The sequence below is a fragment of the Dryas octopetala genome, chromosome 3 (genome assembly GCF_963921425.1).
Source record: "Dryas octopetala chromosome 3, drDryOcto1.1, whole genome shotgun sequence".
Lineage (NCBI taxonomy): Eukaryota > Viridiplantae > Streptophyta > Magnoliopsida > Rosales > Rosaceae > Dryas > Dryas octopetala.
Genome location: NC_141368.1, coordinates 22,654,217 through 22,679,832, shown reverse-complemented (window position 1 = coordinate 22,679,832; position 25,616 = coordinate 22,654,217). Strand labels below are relative to the sequence as shown.

The window sequence follows — 25,616 nt, the reverse complement described above, 5'->3', positions numbered from 1 at the left end:
TGGAAAGGTTTCGAGTCCACGAGTTCGTAGACATGTAGCACGCGTCGTTTCGAGTTACGGTTTGGAAGATACGGACATGTGAAGTGAGGGGCAATTTTATAAATTTATAAAAGTGGGTTTTTAAATACCCAAAAATCAGAAAATTCTTCTGATTTCTCTCTCTCTCCAGAAAGTTCTACACATTTCTCCCTCTCTCTTATATTCTCACTCCTCTCCCGCACTCTCTCACTTCTCCCTCTCTCTCTCCCCGAGCTCATTCACCTCTCCCTCTCTTCTCTAACCGGCGCGGCCAGCTCCGGCCACCTTCTAGACAACCCAAGACCACCGACGAGTCGGCGCCGATCCCCCCAGACCAGCCCCCCTTCGCCAGCCAGCCACCACTTCGACGAGGGCCACAACACACAGCCCGCAACCGACCCCTGCACGCACCTACCCCAGCCACCCAGCCACGCCTGGTCACTTTTTCGGCGACCTAAGGCTCCGGCGAACCTCCCCCGACGCCGACCACCTCTCCCGGCCACTACTCCAGCCAGCCCAGCTCCAACACGCGTGAAATCAGGGCCAGAGGAAGCCCAGCCCGCCGCCTCTCCCTCACCGAATTCCGGCCAAATCTCAGCCTCTTTCATCCATATTTTTGGTGAGTTTTCTTCCTCTTCTATTGGGCCTTCATTTCCCTAAATTCATGTTGTTCAATTTCGAGTAATTGGGAATTTGAAGTTTCTGAGTTTTTGAAGCATCTCGGGTTGTTCTTTAATTTTCGGACCAGAGGGCCATTTGTGTTGTTTTAAGTAATAAATTCTATTCCTAGGAACCCCAATTGTGGTTTAAGATTGAAGGATTGAATGGGTTTGAGGAATTAGGCATTTCTTGGTTAAATTTGGAGTTGGGGCAGCCACCTTGGGTAGCACCCACAGTAATTCCGAACCCCCACTGCCATTCGTGAACTAAGGACTATTTTGGGCATTTGTGGAGTGGGTTGTTGAGCATGGCTACGTGAGTGTGATTGGCTAAGTTGTTTGTAAGTTTAATTTTGAACGTCGTAAACCGTCGAGTTAGAACGAGTGTCGGGCATGATGTTAAGTTGAGCACACATCTACGTTTAAGTGTCTTGAGTCGGAACTAATTGTATTTCGTTGATTTTCTATTTTATAGGCGAGACGACCGCGGCCCGAAACGATTCGGCAGAGGATCGGAGCTAGGATTCTCACTGTAAGTGGACTTGGTTTCTTGAATGTTTTTATAAATTCATGGATTTGTTTGTTTATGTTTAATATCTTGAGTAATTGATTTCTGAGTAGTGTTGGATTTTGTTTTCTTTAAAATGATTTTCATGAACTTCGAGATTTAAGTCATGATTCTTATAATGATTTTATCCAAATATGATAACTTGTGAATTTTACCTTGATTTTAATTGAATTATGGGTTTTAAATGGTTATTTGCCTATTTAATCATTTGATAACCAAATATAAGATTTTACCTAGCTTTGAAAAATTTGTAAATGAGATTTCCAGGTTGAGTATTGCCTTAGTTAATTTGGGAATTTTCGTTGTGGAGGATAACTTATTTTGAATTTGGAATTTATGCAATAAGTTTATGGATTTAAAGTTTCTTGGGAAAGTACAATAATTTATTCTTGATGGAAAAAAGATTTATTTGGATTATGGAAAAATGGTTTTCAAACCACTTTTGCAGTACCCTCCAGGTTATCAGAATTGACAGGTCTTTGAGACCCATCACGGCACACATATGGCTTTGTGCCGTGTGTCGGGATGCTTCGCCCTTTGGGGGCTGCTCTGCGTGCACGTATGACCAGGATTGCCTGCACGTCCTGATATTATTCGCACGTATGTATGGCCAGGATATTGCATGCCTGTGCAATGCAGGAATTCCGCACAGGTGTATGGCCAGGTTATTCAGGGTATATAGCATGGTGGAAAATGAATTTGGTTATTTTCAGAGATTATTAAATATGATTTTAAGTGAGGGATTCTTTTGAAAATTTATCAAGGTTGTTGTTACGATGTTTTGACAGTTCGTTTGTTTTAAGAAATTGTTATTTGAGAAATATATATTGTTTTATGAGATTTCTTAAGTTTAAATAAACTTTATGGTTTTAAACCGGGGGATTTCAAAGAGTGACGTGAGGTCTTAGAGCTAAACGTGGTTTTGAAGGATTTTCTGAAACATGAAGTTTACTTTTGTTTTTCGTTTTTATTGAACTATCCACTCACTGAGTTTGTCTCACAGTTTTTTTTTTTCTTATTTTGTTTTAAATTGTCCCCCCAGGTAGTAGCTTTGGTGGAGGTCGAGCCAATCACGTCAAAGCAGTCACATCCATATCCCTAGTCGGACCCTGTAGGCGCCATTTAATTTTTATAGAAATTCCTTGTAATAGAATAGCAGCTCTGATAACCACTCTAAAATCTTAAGTTGGATCTGTGAAATTGTTGGGTCTGAGACCCTATTTGGTTGTGGTAGAGGTGGTTGATGATTTAGAAGTGCTTTTTAACAGGTTTTGAAATTTCTGGGTTAGTCCATTTTCAGGGGAGGTTCTGCCGAATTTTCGGCAGGATTTTCTTTGATTTTGGATTCCCGCAGGACCTCTCCGGGTTTCAGGGTGGAATCCGGGGGCGGTCCTGTCATGAAAGGTCCCTTACGGTAGACCCTGGGTTTCGATCCCCAAAACCTCATGAGGGGTTGTACGGACGGACTGGTCGATTATGCTTATTGGGAGGCCAGTCTAGGCGGTATAACCATGAAATGGCCACTTTCGCTACCCTGTCCCAGTCAAATGACTGCAGGACTTTGTTATGTTTTTTGTGAGAGGGTAGTTAGCCCTAACGGCTTGGGCCCGGAAAACTGTATTTTGAAAATTGTATGAGCATGCTACTCGTTTTACAAAGCTTGACAACTGGTTTGTGTTGTGCATTTGATTTAAATTATCTCAAACTATTTTTCAAACCTAGCAGGGAGTTCCCTGAGGGGGAGCAATGAACGTATGTGATGCTCACCCCTACATTGTTGTTTTTCTCCCTCTTAGGTGCTGCGCGTGTGGACTTTGACGGCCTCGATTAAGGGGGTGGTGGTGCGGTCTCGAGCTTGTCAACTCCTGTGTTCCTGTTTAGTCAGTATATTTCCTTGGGCAGGTCTTTGATGACCTTTTACTATCTTTATATATCCTTGGTCATATCCTGTATATACACTGAGTCCTTGGGTTGTCTACTTTTGAATTATCGAGTCTATATAAACAGTTTCTTTGAAGTTACTCTAAACAATAGTAACTCCGAGGGTTGGTTTAATTATGAATTAATTGTTTCTGAATTAATTTTCCGCTGCAAACTCAAGCACTCTGATCCAACCTATTTTATTAAACCAAAAGGCTTAACCTATTTTGTGAAAACTTGGGATTATAACACCGGGGGATTGGTTGTTGTAGTCTCAGGTATTCTCAAGGTGGGTGCCTCTGTTACGTACCCGGGTTTTGGGGCGTGACAATGTAAATAAATAAAAGGGTTATTTTTTTTTTAAGTCTACGCACTACAATGCACTCCTAGCTCCGTCCACTTTAATGAAATGCGCTCGACACAGAACCCACCGAGTGAGAGCTCGACAATTGCCACTATTCAACAGTAGCTATTTGAACTGCACAAAAATAATATTTATAGATATACCTTATGTCTTTTCTTATATAAACATGTCAAAAACTAATGATACCAACATAAAACACAAAATTGAAGCTTATGGAGTCATATATACCCGTGTTATAACGTAAAAATGACTATTACTAATTGCCACTGTTCGATAGTGGAAATTTGTCTAGTTTCAAAAAAAAAAAAAAACACGAGTGAGCGCTCGGCACAAAAAACATGAAGAAAGTTATAACGTAGGCTTATTTATAGAAAAGTAGACCTATTTTTCATTATAACATTTTAGGTGAGTTTATTTATCATTAAGGGCTATAAAATAGACTTTAAAATAATTTATTTTAAATAAAATATATGTGAAAAAAATATACCCAATTAATTAAAACACCCAAAATTAAATTCACATAATACTAATATTTTAAAATATTAGGATTTCACAAGTTCAACTATTTTTGGCTATTTTTGGAGTTTGGGAGGTCAGCGTCAACACCTAGGTCCTTTGGCTAGAATGCGAGGGCGTGCCACCAAGCCAGCCACAATTTGGCCATCTTGGAATTGTACGTGAGTGGATGGAGAGTTGTTTTTACACCATTGTCTGACTTCCAAGCAAGAGATTGGAGGCCGAGCAAGGAACCGCTTCTCGATCTTAGTTTTTTTCTAGTCTTGGGAACAAGACTTTTAATTTGAGTTGGAAGCTGAATCACGGGCCGGCCTAATAAGGACGATGTGTTCAATTTCGTGTGTGTGAAAATGAAATTGACCAAGGAAAAAGAACAAACTTCGAATAACAAAAATGTAACGGAATTGAATGCAGTAATCGAATCGAATCGACTTCAATGTAAATGGAAATTAAAAATAACATCTTTATTGAAATAACATGAAATTGAAGGCATGCACATCAAACTAAAGATTAAATGACAGAATTTAAATGACAAAAACAATAAAATTGATACCAAAGTCCTCGGATCGAGGATTTGGCAGAGCTCCAAACTTGAAATAAAATGTAGAATTAAAATAAACTTAAACTAGAACAAGAACAAAATGAAGAACAAGAATTTTAGTAACGAGTAAGTTGTAGGGATGTTATGTTGTGCTGAGTGTGTCCTCTTCTCTTGTGATGCTTGGTATTTATAGAGTTTCATGCCAGCGTGATCCCAATTTGGGTGGCAATTAATTGGCTCCCAAATCATTGCCTTTATTTGCCTTGAATCCTTGGTTGTCTACAATTTGGCGACTTGATTCCTAGAAATTGGATGAATTGATTTTTTGATTTAGTTCAGCCATTTTCTTGGTCTAAGTTCATTCTCTTGTTTGAATTTCAAATCTTGGCGCCACCTTGAATTGAACTCTAACCTCTTGGTTGTCAAAACGTTTAATTTTGTATATGTCTTGAAGCAAGTCTTGTAAGTATTTATGCTATGAACCCCTGACAACATAAAAGAGGACGAAATGCGGAGATGTCGTGTAACAACCCGACCCATTTAAATTTTTTATTAAACTTTGTTTATTTTAAGAGACCTTCGAAATTTTTACTAAACTACTTTAGAAATGTTTTAAGAATTTATTCGGTATTTTCACTGAAATTGATTAACGCTATTTAAAACTTATCGGTTAAAAGTGTTATGTTTTTAAATTGTTGAGACCCCGTATTTTTCAAAGATTTATTTTGATTATTTTAGGAAATTTATTTGAGAAATAGAAAGGTTTTGGGGCTAATTTTTAATTTTTTTTTAAATTGGGCTTGACCCCCAAAGTTGACTTTTGTTTCTAATGTGCTTATGTTTTTTACTTTGGGCCCGCTGGTTAGGTTCCGATCCCACGAGTCCATAGACGCGAACCGTGCGTCAATCAGAATTACGGTTTGAGAGATACAGGCATTTGAAGTGAGGGGTAATTTTGTAAATTTACAAAAATGGGTTTTAAAAACCCAAAAATCAGATTGTCTCTCTCTCTCTCCCCAACACCTCTCTTCTCTCTCTTCCCATTCTACAATGTCTATATTTAGACATTGTAGGCAACATGTCCACCTTTATTATGTTAATTCATAATTCGTTGTAAGGAATTAATTATAATAGTGGCTCTAATAACCATACTTGGATCCTCTGATTAGATTGTATTTTGGTGGGTCTAAGACCCTTTTGGTTATGGTAGAGGTGGCTGCTTGTTATAGAAGTGTTTTATAGGTTTTATAAGTATGAGTTAGTCCAATTTCAGAGGAGGTTCTGTCAAATATGAACATTTACCTTCTCAAAGTCATAGCCCTAGCCCTGTAGCGTAGAATGTGTCAACAAATTAAACTACAAATTCTTAATATCCAAACATGATTTTTATATCCTTATTCCCAAAATCACCTTTAACAACACGAAAATACCCTTAAACAGAACTTTCAAACCAACTTATAATTGATTAATTACCTAACTACTTACCTTGAGTGAAGAACTCTGTAAGTCCTCAAAAAATTTGTATATTTTAAATTGCTGAGTTATTTAATTTTTCTAGGTTATTTAAATTCTCTGTTGAAATATTAGAAATTGTTGTGTGAATACTATTGGTCAAAAGTTGATTTTGAATCCGTAGGAAGTTTGTATTTGTTACTACGAGTATGTAGTATTTTTCGAAGTATTTATTGGATTCTGAATGTATTTTTGGTGAATTATTGAAATTGTGAAAATTGGACACGTGATATGATCTTGCCCTTCAAATTTGGGTTGATCAAAGAGATGAAATTTGGGTTGATCAAAGGGATGAGGAGCTGCCGACATAATTCTTTGAAGGAAAAGATGTTAATTGCATGAGTTATTTAATAGAAATGAGTCATCCAAATGATGAAAGGCATCCAAATGATGAAAGGCAACAAAATGATGAAAGAAAAACCGAAATTTTTTGTAGGTTAGAGTAATTACCAGAGAGAGCAAAACCGAAATCAAATTACTCAAACAGCTCCGATCATGATGGTTCAATCAAAGTAATAAAATTTTACACTTCGAATAATCATCTGAAAAACCAAGAAACCTATTGACATGCAGGCGACTATGCACCACCCACATCTAATATACATCTCACTCACAATTAATTCAAGGTCTTTAAACAAAATTCCTAACCTGCCTTTCAGTTTGACCCTTACTCAGTTTGTGTATTTTATAAATTTCCTTACAATGCGAAAGGTTATGAAAATTAACAGAGACCCCCTAGACACCTTATGAAACACTCCCTAGAACTTTGGGATCAAACCAACGTCATTTACCAGCCCTACACTTCCTTAAAACGTAACCCAACGTAACCCAACTAGCTGACAACATGGAGCCACTTCACATACAACAGTTAGTTCAAAATTCATCAAAAACCATTCAAGTTCTCAAAAATTCCGAAATTCAATAGACACATACTAGACTCCAAGAACAACACGTCATAAAAATTTCAGGTAATTCTAAAATCAATTGATTACGTAAACATGTCATTTAACCAACCACAACCTCAAAATCAGTGAGTCCCTTTTACTGACCCTGAGGCCTTCTCTGAATTTTTTAAATTTACTAACACAAGATAACGACCAATAAATCTTCATATTAGAAGCTAACATAGTAAAATTTCATATTGTTTGTGTAATTCTACATAGGCCTTTCAAATATCCTAATCCACTAAACTGAGCCTCAATAAAAAAAATTATAATAAATCTATTACTTATCATTTTTTCGTGATTCAAATTGTATCCATGGAAAGCTTACGACGTCTAATTTAACATACAAAAATATGAAACCAGAAAACACAACCCAAGTACAGCAAAATAGTTCCAAAATTTACAGGTATAAGATTATTAGCAAAAACTCAGATTCTTTTGTCGGTATCTAGAAAATCACCAAAAATCCAATTTAAACCCTATCAACTCCAAAGCATATCCCAAATAAAACCTTAAGATGACTAGATCTTCGTACCAAAAATTCAGTTCAAAATATGAACATTTACCTTCTCAAAGTCGTAGCCCTAGCCCTGTAGCGTAGAATGTGTCAACAAATTAGACTACAATTTCTTAATATCCAAACATGATTTTTATACCCTTATTCCCAAAATCACCTCTAACAACATGAAAATACCCTTAAACGGAACTTTCAACAACATATAATTGATTAAATACCTAACTACTTACCTTGGGTGAAGAACTCTGTAAGTCCTCGAAAACGGCGAGTCAACGCCGATGAACCCAAATTGGTCCAAACTAGGTTCTCGGGTTGGCTGAGTTCTGGGGAAAACGAAGGGTATGAGGAGGAAGAGGATGAAGAGATGAAAAAGATGGGCCAAAGACCACCCCCATCCACCGCCGAAGACAGTGACGGTAATGGAGAGAGACCGAGAGGGAAGAGAGAGAGAGAGAGAGACAGAGTGTCGGAAGAGGGAAGAGAAAAGTCAAAGTGAGGAGAGAGAGAGGGAGACGCGAACCCTTTCTTGCAAAAGCCCAGAGGCGTGAATGACCAAAGAGGGCAGACTCAACCCTGGTATTCATAGAATGGCACGCAGATAAAAAAAGAAAAAGAATGAGAGGGGAAACAGAAGAAAAGGAAAGCAATGGCATGGGGCGTAAAAAAATGAAAAAATGAGGGCAAGAAGAAAAAAGGACGCAAAATGACCAAAACGGCCCCACTAACCAGCGAAAGCATATAGGCAACCAACTAAAAAAAGAAACAACATGGGCAAAATCGAATTTTCTAGCTACAATATAGCTACAGTAGACCTTCTCTGCGCGTTTAGTATATATAGAATTTATACCCAACTACCCCCTCCTCTTCATTTAGAACTTGCACCATTTCCCTTTTCATTTTAGACCGTCACCTTGCAAGCCAGATAACGCCAATTTTCGAGCTCCATTTGATAAAACTTAAAACTAGAAAGTTGTTCCTTTGTATGTCTAGATTATGCCCTCAAAATTTCAGATCGATTCGTTGAGTTTTGAAACCTGTAAAGCCTTCGCAATGCCACTGACTCAGAGCAATCCCATTTTCGGGATTTTGCTTCAATCTTCATTACAGGCCATGAAGCTGGCCCAAAGCACTCCTCTCTTTTTAAGTAGTCTAATTTTAATAGAGGATTAAAGAATTTCCAACGTGGATTTAAGAAAATTTCAACAGAGAATCATAGTGGTGATTAGGATTTGTTACTCAAATCCAATGGTAAGTTTTCTTGTGAACTTTGGACTCAGTAAATTATTTTGGTTAAGAGTTCTTGTATTGATTGGTTTGTAATTGTTCCTTGGTAGAGATTAACTAAGGATACTCCAGTTTTGCCAATTGTTGGACCCGGTTGAGTAAGAGGAGCTGTAAGTTGGATTTTGTTGATTGGTTGTTGTAGACATCAAGCTGAGCAAAGAATTCCAGGTAGGGGAATCTCACATCATGCTAGAGATATTTTATACATGTATTTATGCTAGTAATTATTAGATGCTTGTGAAATTTGCATGATTTTTGGTTGCCATCTGTTGTATGGGCTTTTTGCTGTTGAGATAAGAAATTGTTAGGATGACCTGAGAATAAAAGGCACCATTTGTGTGGACCTTGAGTTTCGATCCCTAAACCTCCGGAGGCGGTTATGCATTTAGACTGACAGATGTCAATTTTTGGCTGACAGTCTAAGGTTGGTAACCAGAAAAGGATATTCTCGCTACCAGGTAATTTTGTTTTGTTTACTAGGTTGAGTGGTAGTGGAGCCATTGTGTACTGGTCATCAGGTATGATATTAGGAAGCTTTCGAAATGATTTTGAACTATTTTTGTGTGAACATACAAATTCATTTGGATAACTGTTGTGGATTATCTGGTTGTGAATATCGGTATTTGACTGTATTTCACTGGCTAGTTAGTAGTAAATATGTTAGTACTACTTTCAAACCTAGACAGGGTTCCTTAAGAGAGGGACAACATTGATCGCACGTCATTCTACCCCCTATTGTATTTTAGTGCGCAGGTAACGAGCTGGTTGACGACTTGGACTAAAGGGTGTGGCATCACAGATTGTCAACTCTGCCAGTTTATCTGGTTTAGATCCTTCTTCTTCTTGGGCAGGTCGGTCGAGTAAATTGACCGTTGTTTTTAATAAATGGTTTGTGAGTGATTTTGTAAAATAACTTGTGGTTATTTGATTTGGGATGTTTTATAATTAAATAAACATCTATATTTGAGTGGGTCATTTGTAAGATATTGATCATTGATCCTCATGTGTTTCCCAAGGTTATCTTTGGATTTATCTGTAACCTTGGTGGGTTGGTCTATTTATAAATAAATTGTCTTAATGACAATTTATGTATTTTCTTCCGCTGACAATATAACTCTGATTCAACCCGTTTTTATTTAAAATTTATAGGCTTACCTATCTTGATAGTATTTGGGAGTGTGACATTCAAGATACGAGTGTTATAGTCTCGAGTGCTCTCAAGGTAGGTGCCGCTGTGGCAAGCCCCGGTTTCGGGGCGTCACAAACTCGACCTGCTAAACACAGTCTCCTAGTTGAAACCCTTACATTTTCACATGTACGCTCTCTTTATTTCTCTCTCTCTCACTCTCTCTGTTTTCCAACGTGAAAAACAAAAGTGTTAAGAGTCAGCTCTCCCACTATAGATAATACGTGATAACAATGCATTATCTTTTTTTTTTTTTTTACTGATAATACATCTAGTATACAGCCCATTGATTTGGGTAAAGAAAATTTTCTCCCTTCTCATTTATTTCAAATAAAATCTGCTTATCCCATCGATTTTTTGTCCTTCATCGGTATAGATTTATCTCACTATTATTTCTCTTCTCTTGCTTCTCTAACCTTCTCATTTTCTGTCCAGATAGTTTCAACTGTTATGTCTATATATTATCTTGGTTCCAACCTAGACAGTTCATTTCTAGGCCAGTCAAGTTCTTTGTAAGTCTCTGATTTCATTATGTTTCTAAGGGAAGTGTGTTATGAGCTTGCTGTAGAATATATTAGAAAGATGATACACTCTGATTATATCCTTACCAATTATGCCATGCTTCCAATTTGTTTAATTTTAATAGCTAATTATGGTAATGAGTCAATGAATTCCTGGCAAAAAGCGAAATAGATGCAAAGTTTGAAAATTTTGGTCCAACAACTCATGACTCTGTCAAACTTAATTCTCAGATGTCAAACCAGGTCACCAGGATTAAAGAATTGCAAGCGACTCTAAACTACCCACATCTAATATACAGCCCACTCACACTTAATTCAAGGTCCTTCAACAAAACTTCTAACCTGCCTTGACAACTTTCAATTTGACCCTTATTAAGTCCGTGCTTTTTATAAATTTCCTTAGAATACAAAAAGTTATGAAAATTAACAGAGACCCCTAGACACCTTAGGGAACACTCCCTAGAACTTTGACGTCAAACCTACGTCATTTACCAGCTCTACACTTTCTTAAGACGTAACCTAACTATCTGGCAGCATGAAGCCACTTCACAGACAACAGCTAGTCCAAAATTCACCGAAAAAAATTCAAGTTCTCAAAATTTCCAAAATTCAATAGACACATACTAGACTCTAAGAAAAACATGTCATAAAATTTTTAGGTCATTCCAAAATCAATTAATTACTTAAATAGGCCACTTAACCAGCTACAACCCAAAAATCAGTGAGTCTCATTTACTGACCTTGAGACCTTCTCTAAATTTTTTAAAATTACATACACAAGATAATAGCCCCAAAATATCCATATTAGAAGCTAATATACATGAAAACAACATAGTAAAATTTCATAGTGTTTGGCTTGTGCATTGTCGAAGTACACTCTGTAAACCCTCGAAAATTTTTGTAATTTTATTTGCTGAGTTATTTAATTTCTTTGAGAAGACTTAAGATTTTTGTTGAAGTGTTGAGAATTTTTGTGTAACCTTGAGTTTCGATCCCCTAAATCTCCGGAGACGGTAGTATAGTCAGACTGGTATAATACCTTGGTGGGTTTCCAGTTGTTGTCACTAAAGGAAATGGATACTCTCGCTACTAGATGAGTTGGAAATTGTTTATGAGGTAGTGGACTTTGGTTGTGTCAGTCATCAGGTTTGTTACCAGGAATATTCCGAAAGGTTTGTGAAATTGATGTGTGAGTATGAAAATGGTTTGGATAACAGTTATGGATTTATTAGTTTGTGCATTATGATTTTGGAATGTGTTACACTGGCTATTTAGTAGTAAATATGTTAGTATTACTTTGAAACATAGCTAGGATTCCTTGAGAGAGGGACAACATTGATCGTACGTCATGCTACCCCCTATTGTATTTTGGTGCAATAGGTTACGGACCGGTTGACAGTTTGGACTAAAGGGTGCGCTTTGCAGTCTTGTCAACTCTACCATTTTATCTGGTTTAGATCCTTCATCTGGGCAGGTCGGTTGAGTTAATTGGCCATTGTTTTTATTTGAATAAATGGCTTATGGTTGTTATTTGTGGATGATTTTGTAAAATAACTTATGGTTATTTGATTTGGGATGTTTTGTAACTAAATAGACATCTATCTTTGAATGGGTCATTTGTAAGTATCGATATTGATCATTGTATGTTTCCCAAGGTTATCTTTGAACTTATCTGTAACCTTGGTGGGTTAGTCTATTTATAAATGAAATATTTTAATAGCCATATATTTATTATTTCCGTTGACAACGTAACTCTGATCCAATCTATTTTAATTTAAAATATATATAGACTTACCTATCTTGAAAGTATTTGAGAGTATGACATTCAGAGTATTGGGTGTTATAATCTCGAGTGCTCTCAAGGTAGTGTCGTTGTGGCGGGCCCGGATTTTAGGGCGTCACACACTCCATCAATGGTTCTTTTTAATTGTATTTTGTATTTTGTATTTTATGTGTTAATCTTGTTTAAGTCATATATTTGATTAAGTAAGATTTGAAGGGAAATTTTCTTTATATTGTTTGCATTTCCCACCCAACATTGGATTCCCACCATTATTGCACGAAGACTCAAATTTAATCTTTATTCATATAACAATTGATAAAACTGATGCATGTTACCATTACTGCTTAATAGGCCTACTGTGGTACAAGACTGTTCAATCAGACTGCATGAAATGAGTACTCCATCATAAAGCAAATAAATGTAGATCATTCAATCCTTATCTCAAATGCATGTGACTTCATTATAAATAATACTATATTTACCATGTTACACTCAATCTCTTTTCAGGATAACATCTCATTCCATAAACATTAAGCTAAATCCTTTGTACGTGTATTCATCCTCCTCCTCGTCTTCAGAATCTGATGCTGATTGGGATAAGGAAGAGGATGGAAGGGAGATGGTGGGGCAGATAATCATGTCCATAGGTCATACTGTCATCGTCGGACGTCCAAGGTATGGTGGTATGTCTTCACGTCGCCGACACACATACCAGAATAGGGAAGCTAGCTACCCACGAACGTCTCATGGACAACTACTTCACCCCCTCGCCAATCGAGGACACCGTGACTTTCCGTAGGCGATACCATATGCATCAATCGCTATTCAATAGGATTCACAATAATTATTCATACCTGATGGTCAATATACAATGGTACAACTACGACCAACTATTAAAAGAAATAACATGCATAGTGAGAGTGTCATGGTAAACAGAAATAAGAACTCGTAATTAAGAAACCGTATTTACTGCCACTTGATCAATCATGGGTCCCCGTTTCTCCCAATCCCACGTAGCCACGTATTAGCTTGTCTAAACTCCTCATAATGTACTGATCAATTCTTCTATAATGTTTAGGGGCTTGAACCCAAGGTCACCGACGAGGCTACCTCAACTCTTAAACTCATCATATAAATATAGCATGTTATAATAATTTAAAAACACAAACACACACAAAGTCCATAGTTAGAAATGTAGGATAAAACCTCATATATCTCAAATTCATCGCCTTTTTGTCACATCACAAAGAAATCATTCGATAACTGGTGTTTCTAGTGTCTGACAATGCGACAAATTAGTCAAAAGTTAAGTTCAACACAAACTCGTTATGACTCATCCTTTTAGTTCACACGTCCCTAAAGACTCTAGTACTAAGTGGACTAAACACTACTCTTTAGGGTTTCTAAATTTCAAGTTTTATCTTTAAGTTAAATCACTTGACTAATTGCTTTAGTTCAAAACAATTTCACAAATTAATTTAGGTTAGAATAAATCAAACTTAAGTATTATCCAAGTTTCTAATTAATTAATATTTCTCCAAAATATTCTACTAATTAATCAAGCTTGAATAATAGATTAAATCTAATTTAATCTCTAAATTAAGGTTACAACTAATCATGCTTAATTAACCAAATAAATTAAGCAATTAAATCTCTAAAATAAACCTAGGCATGCTTAATTAATAAATAAATCATACTTAATTAATCTAAGAATGCAACCTAATATTAAAGCCTAAGAAAAATAAATAAAACACTTACCCAGTTGTAGACCTCCAAAGCTAGACTCCACTCCTATGGAGTCCTCTTCCTTAGCAAGCTCTCCAAAAGAAAACTTTTTAAACTATTAGAATTTTCTTCCCTTTTGGTATGTCTCTTCTTAGAGAGACTCCCGAAGAACCAAAAAGTGAATAACTCTAATTTCACTTGGTAGTGCAAGTGAAAATGAGATACAAGGGTCCTTATTTATAGGCACTTGAGAGTGGGAAGTTTCTCAAATTTTTCAATGTGGGATAAGATGCACAAAAGTATGAAAAACACAAGAAAAATCAAAATGGGTTTTACACAAACCAGTGGGTCGCCCCGATTGTGAGACAAAGTGGGTAGGCTGACCCGGATGGGAAACACGCTAGTCAAAATGACCGGGTGCTACAATTATCGGTCCTTAACTTAAATCAACGGCTGAGATTAAAAGATTTAATAAGGGGGAACGACCATGATTAAACAGAGGGAGGGAGATCAGGTGCAGCCGGTTTCATGCGAGCTTTGTGAGCTCACTCTGCTCAACACCGCAGTGGCGTTGCGTCAGCCTGCACGCCCAATGACAACACGCCACGTGTGCGCTGTTGGTCAAGTAAATGTCCGCGTCAGCAACCTCTTCCATTTAATTCTTTTTCCTAGTTTTATAATTTATCCAACTTCGGAAATTCACCAAAAATAGGTCGGGACTCCAAATAATTCCCCGAAAAATTTTATGGACTTGTAACAATGAATACTAATTTTCTATAGCTTCAAAATAGTTAAATCACTTCCAGAAAAATTATGAAAATTCCTCATCTCATAATTTATTTCTGAAAAAATGAAAATAAATTTAATAATCACCAAACTCTTGAATTTCTTTTCTTCAAAATTCACTATCAAGCAAAGGTCTAAGTTAGTTAAAAAAAAGTTAAGGAAAACTTCAATTCCTTTAAACAAACCTTAAGAATAAGGTAAGAAGACTTAAGTAACAAAATTAACATAAACCGAAAATTCAGGGTGTTACATTGTTGTTGTTAATTTCATGTACTCATTCTAGTATTTAATTGTTTTAGTGTTGTTTGCTTTAAATATTTTTTATTGTTCGTATCAAAATTGTTGTCATCGTTCCCAATATATTCAATATTGACCTTAGGGCATGTTTACCTATTGGGAATGAGAATGAGAGGAATGTGAACGATTCTCATTCCTGTGTTTACTAATATTTGGGAATCATTCTCATTTTCATTCTTGTGTTTACTTAACTGTTGGGAATGTGAATGAGATATCATTCCCTTGTTTACAAAACTTGGAGGGGAAAGGGAATGCACGTGGGGCCCACCAAAATCAAGAATGAGATTCTTGATTTTGGGTGAATGAGATTACTTAGGGGGGTCCGGAATGAGGGAGGGGAAATCAGAATGAAATTTTCATGTCCAAAATGCCCCTACATTTTTTATCAAAAACCAAAAATACCCTTTATTTTATCATTTAAAATGAATATTTAAATGAATATTAAATAGTTGATAGAAATAAATTGTAAAAAATATTAAAATTGTAAATACAAATAGTTAGTAAATGGATTAATAAATAAAAATATTAAAATTGTAAAACAAATAATGGATTAATAAAGAGTTGATAGAAATATAAATAGTAATAAAATAAATATTTATCATTTAAAAAATTGTGGTTAATAAATAGCATCTAAGAAATATAATGGATGTTGTATAAGGGCATTTTAGTAATCAAACTCATTTTAATTCTGATTCATATTAGTTAGTAAACACGTTTATGAAAATAAACTTTATTTTCATTCTCATTCATGATGGTTAGTAAACATATTAATGAGAATGACTGATTTCGATTCCTGTTTATTCTGATTTATTCTCATTCTGATTCATGTTTATTTCGATTCCTGCTCATTTTGATTCATGCTCATTTTGATTCATGTTCATTCCGATTCTTACTCATTATGATTCCAGTTTAGTAAACATGCCTTTATTTTAAAGATCTCATTAAAATAAAACCAATTTTATAAATTTTATAATTATTTGAGTTTTAAATGATAAATTAAATATCACTTAATCAATATTAGTTATATTTTAAATATGTATAAAACATTGAAATCTAAAATAGATCTTAAAACCATTAGAGGGACAAATGAGTCTCAGCACTATTTGAGACCCAAAATTTTGGGTCAGAAAAATTAAGTCTCACCATAGTAGAAGGCCTAAGTATCCAGGAGGAGTCAACTATGGAACATGTTGCTCCACAAAATCTGCTTCGTTTGTTTTTTGTAAGCTCTATTTTAATGAGCAAAACTTCAGTGAATAAGATTAATTCAATTTTATCGATTTGACTTAGTGCTTCAGTATATTCTTTTCTTCAATTTCACAAGAAGTGCCTTTTATTCAATTAGTGAATTTTTAAAATAATTTGTTTTGTCAATTTTAGTGTCTCCAAAGTGGAATGGTTTAGATTAGACCTTTTCACATTCTAAAACATTGAATACGTTGACTTAACATGTTTTTTTTTTTAGTACGAGCTTATATATAATTTATTTTAAAAAAAATGCGTTAGTTTAGTTTACGAAATTGCCCCTGATGTTTCGAAGAAGCACATAATGCGACCAGACATAACGCGTATAAAGCGCTGTCGGTATGTATCTCAGTTGTTTCAGTCCACACAGTCGTAGTTGTTTTCAACTCTATCCAACGCGACGAAGATCAGGTATGCGAATTCATATTTTATACGTCTGTGTAATTTGCTTGTGGTTTAATTCAATTCATACTATGATCCGTTTGGTTTCTCAGAAAATTAGGATTTGTTTTTCTTTCCTTTTTGAAATAGAAAGAAAAAGAAAACAGGGATACAACTTTGAGCTTCATGTACTGTGTCTGTTCTGTTATTAAAGTCTGTTTTCGTTGATTTTTTTCATTGTTTGTGATGATTAGATTCCACTTACTAATTTTTTTCTTGAATTTGGGTCATTGTTGTTATGGAATTTGGATTAGATGAGATTTCTCTGTATTGTGCTCTGCTTATTTTGATGGTCTATGATCGTTTAGCTCTGATTCAGCATTAATATCCTAGCTTTCGCAGATGGATGCAATGACATTTAAGAACGTGGGGAGCGAGGATTCTGACAGGGATGGATCGGAGAACAGCTCCGGAAATGGAAGCGGAAGCTCCGGAGGGATGTTTGAGTATTTCGGGTGGGTGTATCATTTGGGTGTGAATAAGTTAGGGCATGGGTACTGTCACCTCCGTTTTCTGTTTATTCGGGGCAAGTATGTCGAGATGTACAAGCGTGATCCCCACCAGGACCGCGGCATTAGACCCATTCGGAGGGGTGCTGTTGGGCCTACACTGATGATAGAGGAGCTTGGGCGTCGAAAGGTCAACCCTGTGGTTGGAAGTGGGGGTGGGAATATTTATGTTCTACGGTTTTACAATCGATTGGATGAATCAAAAAAGGGAGAAATTGCTTGTGCAACGGCAGGTGAAGCCCAAAAATGGATGGAAGCATTTGATCAAGCCAAGCAATACGCTGAGCAAGAGCTTTCAAGAGGAGGTGGTTCCAGACACATACGTAACAAGGAGGAAGAGATCGACCTTGAAGAACATCGGCCTAGAGTAAGGCACTATGCGCATGGATTTAAAAAGCTTGTAAGAATTGGGCAAGGCCCGGAGACACTTTTGCGCCAATCCTCAAACTTGGGTGCAAATGTTAGCGGACATGGGTACTTTGAAAGGGATGTCGAAGATGCAATTGATTCATATGAGTGGAAATGTGTGCGAACAGTTAATGGTATGAGAATATTTGAAGATGTTGCCCACTCTGAGAGTGGTAAAGGCGCTATTGTCAAGGCTGTTGCCGTTATTGACGCAAGTGCAGATACTACTTTTGAAGTGGTTTTAAACCTTGATCGACATCAGAGATATGAGTGGGATATGTTGACAGGTGACTTAGAGCTGGTAGATTCGTATGATGGACATTTTGATGTTGTTTATGGGACATATGATCCTGTGTATCTTTCTCCGTGGCATTCCAATAGAGATTTTATCTTTTCTAGGCAATGGTTTCGCGGACAAGATGGAACATATACAATCTTGCAATTCCCAGCTGTTCATAAGAAGAAGCCTAAGAGGTCTGGATATCATCGTACAAAAATAAATACATCTACTTGGGAGATTAGAAATTTGAACACATCTACGGGTTCAAATACTCCAAGATGTCTTGTCACGCAAATGTTGGAAATAGATTATGGGGGCTGGTGGAAATGGAAGAAAAATCAATTCTCAAAGTTCGAAAAGAGTGTACCTTATGCATTGTTGTCCCAAGTGGCAGGTCTGAAAGAATATATTGGGGCAAATCCTGCACTCAAATTTAAATCTTCTGCTTCAGTTATCAAATCGAAAATATCTGAAGTTTCCATTCCCCATGCTGAATACGAGGGGGAGACAATGCAGGATGAGTTTTATGATGCAGTCTCTGCGGACTCTTCATCTTCCGATGAAGAAAGTGACAATGATGAAGTTAAGGATGCAAAAGTGAAACTGAGGAATGTTGCATGGGCCATTGCAAGCTTAGCTTTGAAACGAGCTTCAGCTCTAGATGCTAATAGGGAACTAGATCCTAAAGTAGCTCCTCTCATGATTGATCCAAGCCAGTTCCATGGTTCCTTGCGCAAAGGGAAGGATGATGCTGACGCACACTGTTGGACATCTCCAAGTGGTATGGGATTTATGATCAGAGGGAAGACTTACCTGGAGGATAACTCCAAGGTAATGGGAGGAGATCCGCTCCTCAAGCTCATAGCAGTAGATTGGTTTAAAGTTGATAAAACCATAAATAGGATTGCACTGCATCCCAGGAATCTTATTCAGTCAGAAGCTGGAAAGAAACTTCCATTTGTACTAGTCTTTAATCTTCAGGTTCCAGCAAAACCAAACTATAGTTTGGTACTTTACTATGCTGCTGACAGACCTGCAAATCCAAATTCTTTGCTTGCTAAATTTGTGGATGGGAGTGACATGTTTCGCAATGCAAGATTGAAATTAATTCCAAGTATTGTTGAGGGATATTGGATGGTCAAGCGTGCTGTTGGAACAAAAGCTTGCCTACTGGGGAAAGCTGTATCTTGCAAATATCTCAGACAAGACAATTTTCTAGAGATTGATGTGGATATTGGATCGTCGTCTGTGGCGAAGAGTATCATCGGACTTGTGCTAGGATATGTCACGAGCATAGTAGTTGACCTTGCAATTTTGATAGAGGCAAAGGAGGAGGCAGAGTTGCCTGAATACATTCTTGGGACTGTGCGCCTAAATCGTGTGAAGCTTGACTCTGCTGTTCATTTGGATGTTTGAGGTTGTATCAATTTTCTTTAATCATTATTTCCACCTTTGTAAGAGGTATTGCTTCAATGGGTTTTAGTTTCCAATTTACACAGTCTACTGTAGATAAAACATTTTAATTGAGCAGTTTGACATGTGGTGTTCACAGAACAAGAGGAATGGTTAGACTTGAGGATCTAGAAAATAAAGGTCCCGCAGTTAAAGTCTATTGTCCTTTTATATCTTTATCAGTGGGCATTGATTTGTCTACCTGTTCTGTGCTCTTCTTTAAAGTGTGTCTGATTTCTTAAGATTTTACTTGCTAGTTTTTTAGTGCTTCTCATGTATTTCGGGGTGTACTAGGGACACTTCTTCTTAATAGCCTGGAAGTCCCAGACAGGAATCATGCCAAGATCCAATGATATTTCAAGAACTTTCTAGTCTCCAAGCATGTGTTATCCTGTATCTTCTGTCGTCTGCATCATCTTTTCATTGTTTCAAGTTAACATGCTTTATAGTATGTAAAACATATTTTTCAATGCAGAAACACTATCTACATGACTAGAATGTAGTTCAGTTCATATAAGCTTTTGATGAAGCAAGAATTTAATTGTTTTTTATTTTGTTTCTTTTTTGTAGATATTATCTTCTGTTGGAACTATTCCTTTCCTATGAGGAGGATACTAATGTCAAGTCGGTGATTATTCAGGTACTCTTCTTCCATGTGCTATTTTCCATGTATAATTTAGAAACTGCATCAAAGAGAAACAAGAGTGGAGTCCAGTAATAATCTTGGTAGCATGAAATACAAGACATACATAGTCAAGAGTGACTATTTCTTTCTTTTTTTCTTTTGGGGGATAGAGTTGGGGGGAGTATTTACGTTTATTTGTTAATGTCAAAGCATCTATTCATCATTCTATTTGACATAGCTGTGCTGTTTGTTTACATTCACTTTTAGGTGCATCTAAAGCTAGTATTTTTTTTTTTTTTTTTTGGTGTAAATTTGTGTAAATGATATGAGCAACAAAGTCAGTGGAATTGGCTTGATATGGTGAACCCAAAATCCTGTGAAGATGGAATGTTAACTTAATTAATATTTCTTGTGGGTTCTCTCCTAGAAAAAGGTAGATATTAAGTTTAAAAGAGATTGCTTATTTCCCAAAGAAAAATGCTTGGCTCCTTACTAGGCAATTACAATTTGACACGCATTATCTTGTTTTTATAAGTCAATACATGTCAAAATTGTGATTGTGGCTAGTAAGGAGGAATAGCTTTTTATTGGTAAAGAGCCGAACATTGTTCTTTCCCAAATAACAATACCACTTGTAGCCCGATGTACCTAGCAGCACATCCTGATCATTTCCCTGATGAAAGGTTGACATCAACAGAAATTCAACTCTCTTGGCAATAACCAAATCTAGGCTTGATATCCTTGTTTTAGTTTTTTTGGTTTTGTGTTCTTCACTCAAACATAGCATGTGAACCACTGCAGTAACCAAACCACCATTACATCCCCTACCATTTTCTCAACTCAATCCAACAATGCCCCGTCACCCACTCCAATAAAATCACAAAAACTAAGAATGACACTATTAGCATGAGCAAGTTCTAACACATCCAGTAAATCTAAAAAAACTGAAGTTGAGGGCCGTTAGCTTTGAGTTCAAAGTTCATGGTTGATTTTTATTTATTTTATAAAACCCCAAATTTTGTTTCTAGTAACTTGTAAGCCTGTGTGAGGTTGATGAAACTTACATAAGATTGTTGATCTTATATGTCATGTCCTGAGGCTGACGAAGCAAAGGAACGGCATGCAACTACCACTGGCTAAACTACTTTGCAAATCCCGATTAATATGGAGGACTAGGTGGATAGTGGTGGTGATGAGGTGGTGGAGTTGGAGGATAGAATTTGCAGCAGGGTAGATGATGCAGTAGCTACTGCTGGGTTATACCCTCTTTGGAAGTCCAAGACTAAACTCACTGGCCCAACTCTAAAACTAAGGCCTTTTTGATCCAAAGAGAGGTGTTTGTGGTAGTTAAGTCAATAAAAAATCTAAAAATAAATAAATCCGGAGTCAATTTAAGAGTTAATGTCAAGTTTTATTTAGAGTATTTATTGAGTCTAGTTTAGTTTCTTTTAAGTTTAGAGGGTTTATGGCTGCTTTATGTTTAGACCCAAATGAATACTCATAATAAGACATGACAGTAACTCTTAAATTGACTCTTGATTTAATTTATATTTTTTTCATTGATGGACTCTTAAGGTACCACAGACACCTCTCTTTGGACCCAAAAGGCCTTAGTTTTAGAGTTGGGCCAATGAGCTTAGGCTTGGACATCCAAAGAGGTACGTCTTTTTTAACCAAGTTGTAGCTACTGCATCATTTCTACCCATCCAAAGGGAACTCGAATTGGTCTGAGTATGGAGCTGGACCAAGTATAAGAATCATCAGCTTCAATGTGTTTTAAGGAGGAAAGTGCCTCCTGAGCTGTATGGGCTGCAAAGCAGTTATAAACCCTCTTTGTTCTCTAAAATCATTCTATTATTCTAATCCCGCCATACCAATAGGCAACACCCACGTTGTGCTGTCTTGCATCAGTGGAGGCATGATGGACCATAGAGATGTGGAGAAGGAGGTGGTGCTGCAAATGGGTCTGATGGTGGTGCTAGATTTCTACTGAAGGCTATTTTCATCTGAAATGTAGTTATAAATTAAAGTGAGCAACAAAAGAACTTTGGAGAAGATGAAATGTCTAAAAAATATTAAAGTGGAAGTGTTTACATGTTTTGGTATTTTTTAGGAGTTAACAATGTTAATCTTCTATTTAAGTGTGAGGGCTGTGGATAAAGCTATGTTTATTTTAGGGTTAATTACAATTTATTCCCCCAAACTAAATCTTTTAACACTTTTCCCCCATACCATGATCCGTCAAACACATAACCCCCTTTCGAAAAAAAAAAAAAAAAAAATCAAATGGTGCATATGTGGCCTTCTCTTTGAGCGCCACACGTATGCAAAATTGACGGAGAAGACTATTTCTTTGACGGGTTGGGGGAACGGAACATAGTATGGGGGGTTACCTGGCAAAACAATTAGTTTGTGGGGGCATAGTGCCCAACACCCCTATAGTTTGGGGGGATAATTGTAATTAACCCCTTGTTTTATTTTATTATGTTTAGGAGTAGGGTTTCCAAGTCAGAATAGGTTCCGAGTCAGCTGAGCTAAGGATTTTTTTAAAGGGGTATTTTTGGATTTTAGCATCCTTGGACTGTCTCCATTAAGTTAAGTTGTCGTCTTGTTTTGTGTAGACCTGTTTTTTTTTTTCATTGAGAATATGGTTTTCCTGTTCTTTATTAGATTTTTCTTCTATTGATTGTTTAACAAGGACAAGTATCACTAATTTAAATAGGGGATAGGGAGGAGACAGACAATTTGTTTCTAGAGGATTTGAACTATGATTTTCAACCCAATCAGACCCATTTTTATCATGTGGGGTTAGTTGGTTTTGGGTTGGGAAAACTTACACCTGGATTATTTAGGCTTGGTATTGGATTGCGACCTAATCCGATCCAAGTTATCCAACCCATGCCTTCGCTTGGGTTCGGTGTTGGGTTTTTGTTGAAATAGATTGAAATTCGTCTCTTGTTCTCTATCCCACTAGATGTCCCTACCGTAGTTATGTTGTTAGTTTTGTTTCTGTGTCGTCTGCCCTGTTTTGCAGCATTGTGTGCTTTTTCCTCTTGGAATGAAGTATTTTTATGACTGAAAAAACCAATGCTTTGATTGGCGGTATGGAAGTTAATAAGCGTTATGGTCGAATGAGAAAATAAGTTTGTAGCCTACTTATTTATTGACGTTGTGTTTTGAAGTGCATAGACAGTCATGCTCTGTTATTTATATTTCAAAGATGCTAATGTTATATTACAATTTGTGTACCTAGGTGTGTTGATGTTGACATATGGGCAGCATAGGCATTCTCCATGATTTCAATTGGATGGAAAGATTGATGAGGGCTACGTCACATAGCTATTGTACACCACCATTTTCTTTTTGCTATCACTGTAAATTAATGATACAATTTATAGGGAATGATTTTGTGAATATTACTAAGCAGAAAGAATGCTATTGCTGTCTCATTTCTATATTCTGCCCTCTGTTATTGGGTTATGAAATGAGATAAAGATACTTTGCCACTCAGTGGCTAATATTATGCAATCCATTTCAAATGAAGCTGGCCTCAACTTCTTATTGAAGAGTGTAGGTAATTTATTGCCTGTTTAATACTATTTTAATAGGTGGATAGATGTGCTTTTGGTTAAACAACATGACACAATCGCTTTTTCCTTCCTCTAGTTTGTAGAAAAACTTATAGCAGTATTGATCTAAGTTTTGGTTAAGGGCCTGTCATGTTTCCCTCTAGGCCCACCTCAATTTAAAACAGCAATAATGTTAAGAGGCCGAAAACTTCTCCAAATGTTGTGATGTGGTGACATGATAGAATTTTAGTTGTTTGATATAAATGATGCTTACAGTGAGCCCAATTATGAACAAATGAAAGACTGTTACGTCCTTGAAATATATTTTGGTGTAAAGAGAATGTTAAAGATTGGGCTAAGATTATCAATCAATGCATAGTTGAGTTATTGCAGCAAAATATTTGTCAATTTTTATGCTAGCATGCAATAACATTATCTATCTATATGTATATAAAGCAATTAAGCAAACTCCCCTTAGGTGAAATTTTCATAAACCCAAAAATACCCTCTTACTAAAAAAATGTAACAATAGGACAATTTAATAAAGTAAGGGGCAAAACAGTAAAACATTAATTTAACAAAATTTAAATTAAAAAAATAAATCAAATCACTAACGCACTCTCTCTCTCTCTCTCTCAATCAAACCATGTTATAACACAAGCCCAAGTAAAAAAAAATTAACTAAGTTAGGGATAAGGACATAAAAAGCTTAGTTATCCATTTATGGCTATTAATGTTTAAAAAAACTCTTAACTAAGTAATTTTAGTTAAAACAATAAAATATAATTGTGAGTTAACATTAAACAAAAGAGTTGCAAATTTATAATGAGAAAGACAACTGACGCTTGCAGAGCGTGTGTCAAGGGGCTAGTGGTATGCAAGGTGTTAAATTTTGATTTTTAGAGGTATGAAAATTTTAACACTATATTAAACATATTTCAAAAAAATTTCAAAAAATTTTGCCGAAATTCTCGAAATTTCGCCGAAATTTTCTGCTTGAGCCAAGGAGGTAGCGACCAGAGGGAGAGATGGGAGGAAAAGGAGAGCCGGCCTCGTCACCGGGGAGAGAGAAGAGAGGAGGAAGAGATCGGTGTGGGGAGAGGAGATCGGAGCGCGGAGAGAAGAGAGGGAGATGGGGGAGGGAGAGGGAGGAGAGATAAGAGATAAGAGAGGGAAGGATATATGTCCAGGGAGTGACTGACTGAGGGAGAGAGAAAGAGAAGGTGACTAATGAAGTAATGAGAGATTGAGAGGGAAGATGACTGGAGAAGGTGGAGAGTTACGGGAAAAGGAAGGAAACAGGAACAGCAAGGAAAGAAAGAAGAAAGAAAAGAAAGGAAGGAAAGAAAGAGAAAAGAAAAGAAATGAAGAAAAAAAAGAAAAAAAAAAAAGAGAGAGAGAGAAGAAAAGAAAAAAAAAGAAAAAAAAAAGATTTATGATTGATTAGGATTTGGGGCCTTTGGGCAATTAGAAAGAAAAAAAAATTTGGGGTTTTGTTTGGCCGTTTTGAGATTTCGTTTAGTTATTTTTAAACCCAACACATTTTTATATAAAAAAAAATTAAAAATATCCTAAAAGGCCTAAACTCTAATATCTTATACCATATCCTAAACAATATAGAGTATAAATTATAGAATATATAGGGTTTAGTGTATAAATTATAGAGTATATAGAGTTTAGTATTAGGATTTAGCGTATAGATTATAGATTTATAGAGTATAAAGAATATACTAATTTCATTTATTCATTATACTAATTTTATTTAACAGTATTTGCCTCCAGCGCGCATTATATTCATCTTATATCACATAAAATCTACTATATAATTTAATTTCTTCAATGTTTTTTATCAATGTAGTAGATAATATGTTAAATGAATATATGGTAAAGTTTCATTCAAAATTTCCATATTTTAATAGTATTTTCCGTCGTTTGCGTCTAATTTC

The 25,616-nt window shown here is 36.2% G+C and overlaps 1 protein-coding gene and 1 long non-coding RNA gene across 7 annotated transcripts; both read left to right on the top strand.

Moving 5' to 3' along the window:
• The first annotated feature begins 223 nt into the window (after positions 1-223).
• LOC147291838 (uncharacterized) lies at positions 224-3,225 on the top strand. 2 transcript variants are annotated; one of them, XR_015121451.1, is made up of 4 exons: positions 224-637; positions 1,153-1,209; positions 2,288-2,356; positions 3,042-3,225. It is a non-coding gene; the product is annotated as an uncharacterized LOC147291838 (long non-coding RNA). The 2 variants fall into 2 exon arrangements; XR_015121450.1 differs by having other exon boundaries at positions 2,288-3,225.
• A 13,518-nt stretch (positions 3,226-16,743) lies between these two features.
• Positions 16,744-23,667, top strand: LOC147291837 (protein ENHANCED DISEASE RESISTANCE 2-like). 5 transcript variants are annotated; one of them, XM_086238740.1, is made up of 4 exons: positions 16,744-16,797; positions 17,170-19,441; positions 20,047-20,116; positions 23,355-23,667. In XM_086238740.1, the coding sequence occupies exon 2, from the start codon at positions 17,170-17,172 to the stop codon at positions 19,438-19,440; it is 2,271 nt and encodes a 756-aa protein (XP_086094866.1). In that variant the 5' UTR covers positions 16,744-16,797; the 3' UTR covers position 19,441; positions 20,047-20,116; positions 23,355-23,667. The 5 variants fall into 5 exon arrangements, with proteins under 5 accessions (XP_086094866.1, XP_086094868.1, XP_086094867.1 ...); XM_086238742.1 differs by having other exon boundaries at positions 17,170-19,485; XM_086238741.1 differs by having other exon boundaries at positions 17,161-19,441.
• The last annotated feature ends 1,949 nt before the right edge of the window (positions 23,668-25,616 follow it).

What these genes read in the sequence shown, in the direction of transcription:
- LOC147291837 (XM_086238740.1), top strand. Translation starts at nt 17,170, where the DNA reads ATGGATGCAATGACATTTAAGAACGTGGGGAGCGAGGATTCTGACAGG.